General features: G+C 36.8%; 1 protein-coding gene across 3 annotated transcripts; it reads left to right on the forward strand.

Moving 5' to 3' along the window:
• Nucleotides 1-1,421: 1,421 nt before the first annotated feature.
• On the forward strand, nt 1,422-13,430 carry mier2 (mesoderm induction early response 1, family member 2). Of its 3 annotated transcripts, none has more exons than XM_067396193.1 (13): nt 1,422-1,461; nt 3,128-3,300; nt 3,387-3,512; nt 3,909-4,029; nt 5,926-6,005; nt 6,630-6,699; nt 6,828-6,979; nt 10,628-10,709; nt 10,822-10,916; nt 11,036-11,166; nt 11,719-11,843; nt 12,116-12,234; nt 13,294-13,430. In XM_067396193.1, the coding sequence occupies exons 2-12, from the start codon at nt 3,136-3,138 to the stop codon at nt 12,193-12,195; spliced, it is 1,227 nt and encodes a 408-aa protein (XP_067252294.1). In that variant the 5' UTR covers nt 1,422-1,461; nt 3,128-3,135; the 3' UTR covers nt 12,196-12,234; nt 13,294-13,430. The 3 variants fall into 3 exon arrangements, with proteins under 3 accessions (XP_067252294.1, XP_067252295.1, XP_067252296.1); XM_067396194.1 differs by having other exon boundaries at nt 10,825-10,916; XM_067396195.1 differs by having other exon boundaries at nt 3,915-4,029.
• The last annotated feature ends 1,964 nt before the right edge of the window (nt 13,431-15,394 follow it).

Consider the following 15,394-nt stretch of genomic DNA (forward strand, 5'->3'; position numbering starts at 1 on the left):
CCTAGTTTTAGTAAGAACTCTAGCTGCTGCGTTTTGGACAAGCTGGAGTTTTTTATTAAGCGTACAGGGCAACCCATAAACCCATAGAAAAAAGATCTTTACAATAGACTAACATTTCAAGTGGTTTTTCCAAAGGATTTGGGGTTTGTATATAAAGTCTTTGGATTAAATAAATCCATGTCATCCCAAACTGCATGCATTAGGATTTAATAGTTCAATTTGTAACTTTAGCCTACTTAAATATCATATGGACTCTTTACCACATGCATTGGCAAGGCTGTAACCACCATAGACATTGAGATGGTGGGTTTTTCAATGCATTTTTCTTAGATTTTACATTTGGTCCCCCTGTAATCTTGAATTTTGAGTTATTTCATCCTTGTGCATTATAGATAATTTAGTATAAAACATTTTATTTAGGCTATATAGACAAGTGTATAGAAAGTAAATTAATAAAAACAAATGAAAACCTACCCAAATTATATGCATCTAATTTAATCTCAATTTTTTTTTTTTCAAATTCTAAGTGAGAATATGTATTTTACTCCTTGAAACAAAGTAAATAAATAAACCCAAAACATTAGTTAACGAATGTGTTTTATTCTTGGTCAGATTTGTAGCCTGTGGAAAACTATTGGGAGGATGGGAAGTTACAAACAAACAAAGTAACATCAATTAATATTAATATATTTAATAAAAATATTTTGAAATCTATCGGGAAATGTTTTTTACAATGTGAATACTAAGACAAATGTAGCATGGTTTCAACAAAAATATTAAGCAGCCCTACTGTTTCAACACTGATAATAAGAAATATCTCGATAGCACCAAATCAGCATATTAGAATGATTTCTGGAGGATCATGTGACACTGAAGACTGGAGTAATGATGCTGAACAGAAACAGTTATTTTAAATTATAATGCAAAGTTCACAATATTACTGTAGGCCTATTTACTGTATTTTGATAAATAAATATTTGATAAACTACAGTATGTTTACACGTATTGTGATCATGATTAATAAACAGTTGGAAATGTATTAATAGCCTAATAAACACTTTTAATATCAGATGCACCAAATATTGTAGTTGTAGTTTTGTAACCTTTTTTATGGATCTCTGATCATCATCTTTCAGAGGCACAAACTAAAATTAAACATATGGTTATGTGACTACACTAGCTATGTAAAAAGTCTCACATTGAGTCAAAGACCTTTGCAATTTCATTCATAGTTGATAACTTAGCCTATTTTAGACCCTTCAGACTCTGAAGTATATTTTGCTCACTTATGTAACCGGTGGGATTCATTTCCATTTAACCCAAAATATATGCACTGCATATGAGAACCGTATGATTAATATGACAGAGTTTGGTGACTATCATCAGTGTATGTTGAGTTCAATAGGAGTTCTACACAACATCCGGGCATTCCACCGCTTGCGCAGAATCGGAATGGCGGAGGTAAGTGAGCTGCGGGGCTTGGGGGAAGAACAACACAAGGATTAAATGTTTCAACCGCTCCGATACAATTTAACCGCCAGTCGCGCATTAACAGACAGCTTAAGATCCCGGCCGTCTGATCGACCGACTCAGAAAACGGCAAAGATAGACGGTCAATAATAAGGAAGAAGTTAAAATGGGAGCACTCCTCAGCGTTTCGCCACTCTATCTATCTCTCTGTCTGTACGCGTTCACGAGCGTTTAATTCGCCAGATCGAGCGCCGTACGAAACAACTGGAGAGCTGCGCGAGCGCTGGTGCTGAAGTGTGTCCCAGGTGCGCTCGGAGCAGGACGGATGGCAGGTCTAAACTTTCAAAACTTCAGATACTGTCACTGCCTCCTCGACTTCCCTAAAACTGTTTCCTTTTCGCACCGGTTCGGAGTCACAGTGCAAATGTTCAGCACTGACTTACAGGAAAGCGCCTGAGTGACTAACCGCTGCAAACTTCAGTAAAGCTCAAAGAGGTCACATACAGATGCGTTTAACGGTTATGAAAAAAAAAATAAAAATAGGAAAAGACACTTTAAACATGTTTGTGCTGCTTAAAAACAATTTACTTTGAGTTTCAGACTAAGTCTAGAAGTGTCTATGAGGTAAACATAGAGAATTATGTTCAATGTTGTGTTAAAATGTCATTTTTGGGAGACTAAGGGAGACTTGTTAGGTTATATGAGGGAAAGAGAGTGTTTGTGTTACTAGAACATGTCTCTTAAAGACAAACGGCTCTTTATTGGCATTGATGCTTCCATGAAAAACTTTTAACATCCACAGAACAGTTCCATTGCACAAAAGGTTCTTTATAGTAGAAAAAGGTTCTTTAGATCATTTAAATGTTCTTCACACTAATAACTTCTATAGCATCACTGTCAAAAAAAATCCTTTTGGAACCTTTATTTTTAGTGATGCTAATATTGCAATTTTGATTTATTTCTTATCACATTTGTAATGTAGAAACAATAACTGCTATTTTGGTGTAAACTATGTTGACTAAGGAACATTGTTTTAAGGGCTTATATATTTTAAAAGGCCTAGTACAACTAGTATGGGAAATATTCTATTCTAACTTATAGATCTTCTCTTGGAAAAATTGCTTCATAACACAGTTTTTAACATAATTCACTATGTTCACCATGTAAAATATTTCTTGAAATAGTCTAAAAGTGTTTGACGAGTAAATAACAATCATTTAAACAATGTAATTTTGGTAAACAAAAAAATTATGGGCTTTGTTGTAAAATGTTGTAAGGATATTGTTTGAGTTGCGTGACCTGTCATAAATTTTACTAAAAGTGCTCCATTTCAGATGTTGAAAAGAAAGTTATTTTGGTATTTTGCCCATCATAATCTTTTAAGAGATGTTGTTGGTTGACGTGCGGGTATATATATATATATATGTATATGAAAACTTTTAAAAAATTCCTGAATGTCAATGCTTGAGAATCAAAATATACAATCAAGTGGCATTCACCTACAAATAATCCTTTCTCAAAACGTTTTTGTTAATCATTTTTAGAATTACTTTTAAATTTAACCAACATTTACCAATGTAATTGACCTATAACTGAATAAATTGACATTAAAAAGGCCTATATATTTTGAGAATTATCTGCTCTCGTTGTGCTTTAGCTGTGCGAATGGGCTCCAAGGACCAACGGCACAGTCGTGTAGACATTTTCCACCAGGGCTATGCGGGGCCACTGGAGGCCCTTCCCCGGGCATCTACGTTCCTAGAGGAGCAGGACAGGAGCCTGGTGGCCCTGCGGAGACGGGCGGTAAAGATGGCAACCAAAACCCATTCAGTGAGTGAAACAACTTCTTGGTCTGCATTGATAGATTGGATTAGCTTCTTATTAATAAAAGGATTGTTTCGTTTACCTTTCCACAGGGTGGTGAGATGCCCCTCGAGCAACTTCTGGCACTTTATGGGTACAACATGCCTGATCCGGTCCTGGAACAACAACAGGAGCCAAATGAGCTGGCAGCTAGTCTGCCTGAAATGACACTGGACAAGGTCACTATCACTAGTTTTCTCTACATGTAAAATGTGTTTTGTTCTAATGAATTAGCATTTTAAAGTAGAAAATTCTGTCAAACTGAAAAGGTTCCAGTGCTTAAATGATATAAAGTGCTTCATACCTGTGTATCCTATGCAAACAATGAATTATATTAGTTGCGGAGATCAACTTTGTGGGGGTTATAAGTAAGCCACAAAATTATTTTAAAAAGAATTCCCGCCCCCCCCATGCTCAAACCAAGAATTCCCTTTCTGCACCTTATCTATGGAAAATGTTCTTATTTTGTGCTTGTCCTCATCAGTAGATTCTTGAAATGCTTCGAGCTTCATTAGGAAAATTGGAAAGTAACAAATTATGGCTTATGATTGCAAATTAAGTCATTCATTTTGTAGGTTCAGATAGGTAAAGATCTGCTCTCAGGAGGGGAGGATGTGGACAACCATTCCTCTGTTGATGACCTCACACTCTCCATCACGTCCCATGCATCTGACCTCTTACAATGCCACCTGAGAGGTAGCACATCACATTACAATGCTTCTTGTTTTACTGTTCAACTCCTAAGTGAATATTCTTAATGTCAGTGGTAGTTGCCTTATTTTTCTTTCTTTTATATTCTGTTAAATTTGTCCACACTGCACATACATTTGGAACTGAATCATGTTTTTCTCTGATAAATCTTGGTGACATCAGAATAAGACATTTAGTGTGTGGTAATTTTCTAAGAAAAATGTATTTTCTTTTGTTAAAAATGTTTGGGCTTGTTCCGAACCTGTTCTTAAAGGGACAGTTCACCCAAAAATGAAATTTCTGTCACTAAGTACTCACCCTCATATCGTCTCAAACCCATCTTCGGAACACAAATTAAGATATTTTTCATGAAATATGAGGTTTTTTTATCCCCCATAGAAAACATCGTAATTACCACATTCAAGGTCCAGAAAAAAGTAAAGACATTGTTAAAATAGTCAACATGACTACATCGGCTCAACCTTAAAGGTGCCATTGAACATTTTTTTACAAGATGTAATATAAGTCTAAGGTGTCCCCTGAATGTGTCTGTGAAGTTTCAGCTCAAAATTATTTTTTTTAACTGCCTATTTTGGGGCATAATTAGAAATGCGCCGATTCAGGCTGCGGCCCCTTTAATTGCTCGTGCTCTCCGCCCCCTCCCGAGCTCTCGACTCTATCATTGCATAAACAAAGTTCACACAGCTAATATAATCCTCAAAATGGATCTTTACAAAGTGTTCATCATGCATGCTGCATGCATGCATCAGATTATGTGAGTATTGTATTTATTTGGATGTTTACATTTGATTCTGAATGAGTTTGAGGCTATGCTCTGTGGCTAACGGCTAATGCTACACTGTTGGAGAGATTTATAAAGAATGAAGTTGTGTTTATGAATTATACAGACTGCAAGTTATAAATAATGAAAATAACGACGGCTCTTGTCTCCTTGAATACAGTAAGAAACAATGGTAACTTTAACCACATTTAACAGTACATTAGCAACATGCTAACGAAACATTTAGAAAGAGAGTTTACAAATATCACTAAAAATATCATGATATCTTGAATCATGTCAGTTATTCTTGCTTGCTTACCTAGTCTGATGATACAGCTGTGCACATCCAGACGTTAATACTGGCTGCCCTTGTCTAATGCTTTGAACATGAGCTGGCATATGCAAATATTGAGGCGTACACCCTGACTGTTACGTAATAGTCGGTGTTATGTTGAGATTCGCCTGTTCTTCGGAGGTCTTTTAAACAAATGAGATTTATATAAGAAGGAGGAAACAATGGAGTTTGAGGCTCACTGTATGTCATTTCCATGTACTCAACTCTTGTTATTTAACTATGCCGAGGGAAATTCTAGGGCATCTTTAATGTTACTAAGTGTCGAGAATACTTTTGCACAAAAACAAAACCTAAATAATGACTTTAATCAATGATTTTTTCTGTTCCCTGTCAGTTTCTTACGTTGTTGACGTAGTGAACGCAGTGCAGCGCTTCCGTGTTTACGTCCAAACGCCTACTCAGTATTGTCCTGCGCTGTTCACGAGAGCAGCACGACGCATGTGCAAAACTGACAGGGAAGAGAAAAAATTGTTGTCATTATTTACGTTTTGTTTTTTACGCACAAAAAGTATTCTCATCACCTCATAACATTAAGGTTGAACCTCTGCAGTCACGTGGACTATTTTAACTACGTCTTTACTACCTTTCTGGACCTCAAAAGGTACAATGACGTTGCTGCCTAAGTGTGGTTCAGAAACCCTTGTATTTCATCAAAAATTTGTGTTACGAAGATGAACAAAGATCTTACGGGTGTGAAAAGACATGAGGGTGAGTAATTAATGACAGAAATTTTATTTTTGGATGAACTAACCCTTAATCTTGTTAGGTGATGACAAAGACATTTCAGTCAGCTGCTCTGAAGACGACTCAGAAAGCACCTCTATCCCCTCCAGTGATGGCCGAAAGGTAAAAAAATGATTCATGGTATAGTTTACTGTTTTTATATTTTAAGTTATTTCAGCTTTATTTCAGTGAACAAAAATGATTCTAGAAGTTTTAGCCTTGGTTAACAATTATACATAATGACATTTTAATGGTCCAAGAATAGAGCCCAGTGGGACACCATAGTTAAAAGTAGCAGTAAGCCATTATGTTCAAAATGAATAGAAATGTCAAGCTTTCTGACACAGTACTTACAAATTTCATGTTAGAAAACATAACCATTAGGGGTTATTAAAAGAAATTAATACTCATTCATTTTGTCAAAGTGAATTACTTTTGCAAAGTAGCAAACCTCTGAAGGATTATGTCAGGGTTGCCATCACAGGAATAAATTAAATTTTAAAATATATTCAAATAGAAAACAGTTATTTTGTAATAATTATTTAATTTTGTATTATTATATCACAATATTACTGTTTTATTGTATTTGTGATCAATTAAATGCACTAATGGTGAGAATAAATGTTTGAACAGTTGTATCCATAAAATAGAATTAATAATATTTTATAACTATTTAAAAATGTCTTAATCTTAATGGGGGTTAAAAAAAAATGTAGTAATGCTTTTGTGCCTTATTTTGGTTATCAGGACATCATGGTGGGCCCCCAGTATCAGGCTATAATTCCTGCTCTCTGTACACACACTTTTTATGAAAGAGGTGAGTGTCTTCTCCTGGCCAGTGTCCTTTACACTGGCTCCAGGATTGTGGTTTCAGTGGTCTATTTTGCATAACCGACCTGCAGAGTCCACTGGGACCCACACCTGTTTTGTTACTGTTATCCCCAGCCTATGAAAATGAGGACCAGTTGTTGTGGACTCCAGATGTGTTGTCCAGTCTGGCAGTAGAGAAGTTTTTGCTTGAAGTCCAGAGAAAAGGGAGTGACAATGGACCTACAAACACTCGGAACACAGGAGATATAGTCAAAGACAATGAGCAGGTTGGGTTGAATCACTCAACATTTTTTTCCATGCAATTGGGAAGTGTCTGAATTGGGGGGTGGAGCATGCTAACAGTTTTATTTGAGTTTTATTTATGTACTATTATAGCATTTATTATTATTTTGATTTTTGATATTTTTACAGTATTTATTAATATGTTTCAGTAATGTTAGTAATTTCAGATTTAGTAATGGTAGTACAACACATATTTCAGTTATTTGCCATGGCAACATTTCTGATTTTTATTTAATTTAAAAAATCTAGTTTGTTTTATTTCAGCTTTATTTCAATTACAAAATTCTTTTTAATATTTTAAGCTTTAGTTAACAATAACAACACTGATTACTAGACTAATTTATTGAATTTAGTTTAATTAATTGTTATTACAAATCATAGTGTATGATGTGTTTGACAATTTTTATGCCCTTCCCTTACTAACTTCCCTCCTTCTTGTTCACTCAGATGCATGTCATTTCTTACATTGCACGAGTTTCCACTACTGGTGCAGCCATTGCAACATGTTTAAATAGAACACCCTTGATCACTTGGAATCCGATAAGGAGCTTATTGAGTCTTTTTTTTTTTCTTTTTTTTCTTTAATTTTTTATGTATCATTCTATAGGCCTCTATGTATGCTTGGGTGGTTAAAAAAATTAAATATAAACATTAAATATTAATATATTCATATATTTATATTAAATATAAAATATTAAAAATATACAAATGAAAATAACAATACAATAAACTATAACTGTTAAAAAACAGTCAGCCTAAGGATAGCTACATGTATTTAATTTAGTTAAATGTCAAAATAACTCTCATACACTAGAGTTGTGTGGGATGGGGGTAAATTAGGCGCGGCCTGCTGTGACATCACACTCATGTTGCATTGTGGTCTATAGATCTGCCTAAAATGTTCATATCGAGTAGACTCATTCCCTCCGTCAAAATTGAGGGGTTGAGGGTCTGTCCAATTAAACTTACCTTATCCACTTGACGAAGTTGAACGCTCTTCAAAATGGCTGTGGGAATTCCCCTGAGGGTAAGTGCTTAGGGAAGTTTGCGAGTGTATGTCTAAATGGCCAATATAGAGTTGGAGGATTCACACCTATATATGCGCCGCCCGGTGGCCAATCTTCACTGATTTTACATTCCATCTGTAAGAGCAGAGTGTGTTGAATTAGCAGAGCAATAACACAGCTGTACATAAAATATTGCAATCCACACACCATAATGGGAGACATATCAAAGTTCAAAAGAAGACCAATTGTTGGTGCTCGTCTCGCTGGCTCATCTGTGACCTGGACAGCGAGTCCTTGTGGTGTATTAAGAGCTCTGGTATCCAGGGTAATGTCAGAATACCACCACGTAAGGTGAACCACATCCAACAGGAGTAACTGTTGACGCAAGAGGAGCTGTCTGAAAGGGATGTCTGGGTACTAACCCAGAATGTATCCAAAAAACATAAAACTATAGCTGCCTAACTCACAGCTCCACAGAGTCAATATTCATAGTTGGGCTACTATAGCCAAACCTTTGTTCACTCATGCCAATGCCAAATGTCAGTTCCAAGAGTGCAAATCCTGGGCTGTGGACAATGTGAAACATGTATTGTTGTCTGAGTTGACCTTCACTGTCTTTCCCACACGGGGGAAGAACAGGGGTGGATCAGTGATGGTTTGGGCTGCAAAATCATGGCATTTCCTACTGTGCTTAGTGGGCATGTCACTGCCAAGGACTACCAAGCCATTCTGGAGGAACGTGCATCCAAAGGTTCAAACATTGTACTTTGAAGGGGGTGCCGTGTATCAGCATGGTAATGCACCAATACCCACAGCAAGACTTGTGACAAAATGGTTTGATGTACATGAAAGTGAAGTTGAACATCTCCCATGGCCTGTACAGTCAACCGATCTGAATATTATTTATCCACTTTGGGGTATTTTGGAGGAGCTAGTCAGGAAACGTTTTCTTCCACCAGCATCACATGCTGTACTTGGCCAATGTGAATGAACTTTAATGACATCCCATTCTTAATCCGTAGGGTTTAATATGGAGTTGGCCCCTTTTGCAGCTATGACATCTTCAACTCTTCTAGGAAGGCTTTCCACAAGGTTTAGGGGTGTTTATCAGAATTTTTGACCATTCTTCTAAAAGCTCATTTGTGAGGTCAGGCACTGATGTTGGCGAGAAGACCTGGCTTGCAGTAATGCTCAAAGGTTTTTTATCAGGTTGAGGTCACGACTCTGAGCAGGCCAGTCAAGTTCCTCCACACCAAACTCGCTCATCCATGTCTTTATGGACCTTGCTTTGTGCACTGGAGCACAGTCATGTTGGAACAGGAAGGGGCCATCACCAAACTGTTCCCACATAGTTGGGAGCATGAAATTGTCCAAAATGTCTTGGTATGCTGAAGCATTAAGAGTTACTTTCACTGGAACTAAGGGGCCAAGCCCAACCCCTGAAAGACAATCCCACACCATAATCCCCCTCCACCGAACTTTACACTTGGCACAATGCAGGCAAGTACTGTCCTCCTGGAAACCGCCAAACCCAGAATCGTCCATAAGATTGCCAGACAGAGAAGCATGATTCATCACTCGAGAGAACACGTCTCCACTGCTCTAGAGTCCTGTGGCGGCGTGCTTTACACCACTGCATCCGATGCTTTGCATTGCACTTGGTGATGTAAGGCTTGGATGCAGCTGCTTGGCCATGGAGACATATTCCATGAAGCTCTCTAAGCACTGTTCTTGAGCTAATCTGAAGGCCACAGGAAGTTTGGAGGTCTGTAGCTATTGACTCTGCAGAAAGTTGTAGACTTCTGCACACTGTGTGCCTTGGCATGCACTGACCCCGCTCTGCGATTTCACGTGGCCTACCACTTCGTGGCTGAGTTGCTGTTGTTCCCAATTGCTTCCACTTTATGATACCACTAACAGTTGACTGTGGAATATTTAGTAGTGAGGAAATTTCATGAATGGACTTATTGCACAGCTGGCAAGTTATCACGGTACCACGCTTGAATTCGCTGAGCTCCTGACAGCGACCCATTCTTTCACAAATGTTTGTAGAAGCAGTCTGCATGACTAGGTGCTTGATTTTATACACCTGTGGTTATGGAAGTGATTGGATATAGTGTATATAAAATTATATAGAATATATAAATATGAAATTATAATGGTCCAAGAATAGAGCCCAGTGGGACCCCATAGTTAAAAGTATCAGTATCAGTAGACCACTCTGTGCAAAATGAATCAAGTTTTCTTACCTGGTACTTTCTTAAAGATTTTCTTGCAAATGTATGTAGTGACATTCAAAATAAATAAATAAGAAACATAGTATTTCAGATTCTGGATTATTTCTGGGTCACTTTTTTTTCTTTTTCTTTTTTACGATTTTACTCCAAACCATGTTGGAAAACATGATCATCAGGTTTTGTGGAGTCCATGCAACTCTTGTGCTGCTGTCATTAAAGCAAAGTGGCAACTTGCCAAATACTAAGAGATCCTGAAATTACACAGATGCATTTTCACTAGTGGTCTGATTCTTTTGTATCTCATTGTACGTTTTTATTGTATGGTGGGTGGGTGTTGTTTTGATCTTTCAGTGGTTGCACTTATTCTTTCATTCCATCTCTTTTGTAGGCTCTTTATGAACTAGTAAAATGTAACTTTAATGCAGAAGAGGCACTAAGAAGATATCGCTTTAATGTCAAGGTTTTCAATGGTAAGACCTCTGTACTTTTCCTTCCTTGTCTCTTTTTATATTCCTTTCTTTCTATAATTAAATGCATCCTGATATGTATAGCTGGTTAATCTCAATTTGAAAAATGTTCCAGAAGAGCTTTGTGCCTGGAGTGAGGAGGAGTGTCGTAACTTTGAGCATGGTTACCGTGCCTATGGGAAGAACTTCCACCTAATACAGGGCAACAAGGTGAGCACCAAATTTGTCTCATAACATATATTGTTTCCCAGTAGGGATTGCTGCTGATGCTATTTTAGAGAAATGAGAGTGCCTTAATGTGTCAGTCTCTCTTATTTGCCATCACCCAGGTCCGCACGCGCTCGGTGGGTGAGTGTGTAGAGTACTACTACATGTGGAAGAAATCAGAGCGGCATGAGTATTTCACACAGCAGGCCACCAAGCTGGGTCGGAAAAAGTGCAATCTACCATCTGGGAACACGTGAGTGTGTGTGTGTATTTTGTTTGTTTGCTTGTTTCTTTCTGAGTAAGGACTCTCACACAAGAAACTAAAAGCATCTGCTAGATACATAAATGTAAATGTAGAAATTGAAAAAGTAATAATGAAGTGGTGCAGAAGGGTTTAAATCAGGGGTGGGGAACGATCCTGGAGGGCCATTGTCCTGCAGAGTTTAGCTCCAACCCTGAAAAAAACACTCACCTGCCTGTAACTTTAGTAATCCTGAAGACCTTGAATAGCTTCAAGTGTGTTTAATTAGGGTTGGAGCGAAGCTCTATAGAACAATGGCCCTCCAGGATCAACTTTCCCCACCCCTGGTGTAAATGAACAGGTTATTTGAATAATTTTATTTCGTTGCCTGATTAAAAGCAATTTAAGCTGAATTGATTATATAAAAAGTGGAGGCTTATATTTTTTGTTAAGAAAAATGAAACAAAACAGGAATTTTTTTCACACTGAAGGCAAAATACAGTAAAAGTTTTCACGTTTTTAATAATGATCTGATGATATTTAAATGATTTATGTGTCTCTTAGAGAGGATGCTGAGCCGGATGGGGATACTGGCGATGTGGAAGGTGCCAATCAAGGTTTGCCAAGTAGGTCTTCCATTCAACTCCAGCCTCCATCGCCACCTGCTGTCATGGAGCTGAATAAACAAGGTATGCTTTATTAGTTCTTGGATATTATACTTACTTTTCCACATCCATATGAGTTCATGGAACCTTCCATTGTGGCCATTTTCTTAATTTTTGACAAGCTTCTTCATTTATATTCATTTGTTTATGTCCAGCATAAATGCATATTTTCTTGGTTTTGGTCTGGATGGTCAATGAGTTATGATTTGTTTCATGTTTTCCATCTGCCAGCATTTTTCCTATTGTGTTTGTGTTCTTTTATGTTTCATCACCTTTCATTTGGTCGTACAATCCAGAGGAGAGCCTGAATTGTGCAGCTCAGTTTCAGGGTCGTCCACGACGGAAACGCACACCGCGCTTCCTATTAAAGCCCTGAGCTTGCTGCTCACAGACAACCTAAAACTGACAGACACAGGTAAAAACAGAAGTATAGATGTCCCAGGAAATGGATCATTCCTGTTATGTAGTACTTTTTCATGCTCATATTATATCTTCATATAGTGAATAAAATATTAAACTCACTTTTTAATTATATAAAAAATATTAGACTCAATTTTTATAAATGGAAATCAAATTACTTATTTTTGCTATGTTCTCGACTGCTGTACTAACATAAAAACATAAATATATATATGAATATTCCTGAAAAAAAAAATATTATATATAAATATTTTTCTTGTATCTAATCAAAAATGGGGGTATACTTTTAGTTTTCAATTTTTTGTGTGTATTCAATATTACTTTCCATCCTGTTCCTCACTGTTAGATAAAATTACAGATATCTGCATGAAACTTTATCTGTTTACATCAGTGTTTCGATATTCTAATATTTATTAATATTTTGATCTAGCATTTTTTTTAATTTTAGTTTGTTTTAGTGATTTTATGTTTTGTCATTTTTATTCATTTTTTTATATTCCTGTTTATCAATTTATTTTTATTTCAGTTTTAGTAATTTTAGTACTTCAAACTTATTTCAGTTAGTTAGCATTCTAATATTAATCTAATATTTATAAATTATTTTATTTCAGCTTTATTCGATTAACGAAATTTATTTTTAATAGTTTTAGTTTATAAAAACAACACTTGTATAATATCAAAATTTCAAAAGATTGTTATAAACTAAGTATCTAACCTTAGTTTTTTGCTTACATCCTATTCAGTTCCATCCTGTTAATTTTTATATTTACATACCATTGTTAAAAAATAACAAAGCTATAATTAATAAAGTTTAAATGTCTGAACATGACCAAAGCATCTTTGTTAAATCTGGTACTGCATAACAGGAATGACCCAAACACTACAAGAATAAACGGAGTGGAAAAGTCTGTGGAAAAGTTTTCTTTGTGCATGTGTTTTAAATTGTAAAACAGAAACTCCTCATACATCTACTCTTCCCCCTCCACCCCCTTTTCTGTTTTCCCCCAAACGCTCAACTGCTTTTTCTTGATATGCCTGTTTCTTGTTCTTTCAGGTTCTGAGCAAAACATTGGGGAGCTGGAACTATGTGCAGGTTCTTGTTCTAGCCCACAGGGGGAGCAGCTGTTCAGACAATTTTTGCCTCTCCCACAAGCGCTCCAGACGCCAGACTTAGCCTCCTCGTCCACCCAGCTTTACTTGTCCTCGCTCCCTCTTAGCCACTCCGTCCCTTTTTCCCAGCCAGACTCAGGGCTCCTGGGAGCAGGTCTTAACCAGCTACAACTGGGGTCTTTCTCGGAAGATCCTGCACCTGCCTGCTCAGAGTATGTTGCCTCACGGAGGCTTCAAATTGACTTTTCTTTGCCTTCCTCGCCTGTCCCATCCGTCCCAGATTTTGGGGTACTCAGTAGCCTCTTGTGTCCACCTTCCTCCATCTGCTCCACACCCATCCAACACGGCAACTCACCTGTTCCGCTAAGAGAAACATTCCAGATCTAAGCAAATATGACGACTGTCATTCACCTGGAGTTTGGAGTTGTCTTCAGGCTACTCCAGAAAAGCCTGAAATAAAGGGATAATTCAAGCAAAAATGAAAATTATGTCACCGTTACTCACCCTCATGTCATTCCAAACCTGTTTAAATAATTTAAAAAAAAAAGGTTTTTGTCCATACAGTGAAAGTAAATTGGGTCCAAAACTTACAATCTCCAAAAAATACATCAAGGTAGCATAAAAGTAATCCAAAAATACACTACTTTTATTTTATTTTCAGAAGCTTCTTTCCCTTTTCTCCTACTTTTACCCCAAAATATTCCACATTGACTTACTTTTACTGTGTTCTGCTGAAGAAAGTAAGTCATACAGGTTTGGAAGGACATGAGGGTGAATAAATGACCGAATTTTTATTTTTGCCTGAACGATCCCTTTAAGGAATGTGTTCAAGAATTCCTCGTTTAAACCATGCATCTTCTACTAAACTAGTAACCAGGTGTTTTAGGGAGCTGGTTGTCTCTGTCAGACTACTATATGCAATGACAGTGTTTTTAACTACCTAATTGTAAGCTTCCTAATTGTAAGAAAAGTTTGATGGTCTCATTTTATAGAACTTTGGTAAGCCCTTCATTGCATGTAGTTCTTATAAGCTCTCAAAACTTAAATTTTTAAATGGCTTATTTCTTTTTGTTAAAGCATAAAATGTTTTACTTGTAAAAAAGATATCATCAAGAATGAACTACTAATGCAGTTGTTTCTTCCTTTCATTTGTTGCGATACCCTTTATGAGATTCTGGCTTTCCCGTTGTAGGTTCTTCTTTGTGCAATAAAAAACACAAGTTCCTCAGGGGCTTCGATCGTTTCCCTCTCGGTCTGGTCCGTCGGTACTTCAGTACTAAGTGTTGAAGAGGGTTTTTTGAATGGTTTATGAATATACGCTCCATGCTTCGCCAACAAATCCTGATGTAAGTGACGGATTCACTCTATTAAGTTTCTCAGGTTTTGCAGCCAGTTGTCTTTGCGTGAAGCCACAACCTGTCAGCCCTCCATACTACCCAGAATCCTTCGCTATCCAGAGAAACCGGCATTGTCGAATCTAGTTTAGTACCTCAATTGTGACTGGACTTCTGTTATTTAGAATTTAAAAGCATCATGTACCATCATTCACTTCCCTTTATACATTCAGATTCAAAAATGTTTTTAGAATTGGCTTTAAGTTTTGGCTATAGTTTACACAAGGTTCAGAACATACGAAAGGGAGACAAACACCACCTTGACTTATTTTACTTTTTTTTGTAAGCAATTCATGTATTACTCCTCCTGTTGATTTATTGTCCCTGTTATTATATTTTGTAAATAATAATAAAAAAAATGAAAACAAACTCTGTCTTTTAGTTATTGAGATACACCCCTCGTGACAACTATTCCCACACTACCTATATATTTTGTTTTGTTGTCTCTTTTCCATCAAGTCATAATGACCTTGACATCCCAGCTGACTGCTTGTCATATCTCTGAAGCATGAATATTTTCCTGTGCTCTGTTTTCATTTATGTAAATGTGTAGACTGCTTAATGAAGCTATTTAATGTTAACATAATTTTCCAACTGCCGTTATAGTTTTAAAGGGTTAGTTCACCCAAACATGAAAATTCTATCATTTAT

The sequence above is a fragment of the Chanodichthys erythropterus genome, chromosome 10 (assembly GCF_024489055.1).
Source record: "Chanodichthys erythropterus isolate Z2021 chromosome 10, ASM2448905v1, whole genome shotgun sequence".
NCBI lineage: Eukaryota > Metazoa > Chordata > Actinopteri > Cypriniformes > Xenocyprididae > Chanodichthys > Chanodichthys erythropterus.

What these genes read in the sequence shown, in the direction of transcription:
- mier2 (XM_067396193.1), top strand. Translation starts at nt 3,136, where the DNA reads ATGGGCTCCAAGGACCAACGGCACAGTCGTGTAGACATTTTCCACCAG. An exon ending in CTTACAATGCCACCTGAGAG is followed by an intron (nt 4,030 to 5,925) that starts GTAGCACATCAC and finishes TAATCTTGTTAG; the next exon opens with GTGATGACAAAGACATTTCA. An exon ending in TAGTCAAAGACAATGAGCAG is followed by an intron (nt 6,980 to 10,627) that starts GTTGGGTTGAAT and finishes TCTCTTTTGTAG; the next exon opens with GCTCTTTATGAACTAGTAAA.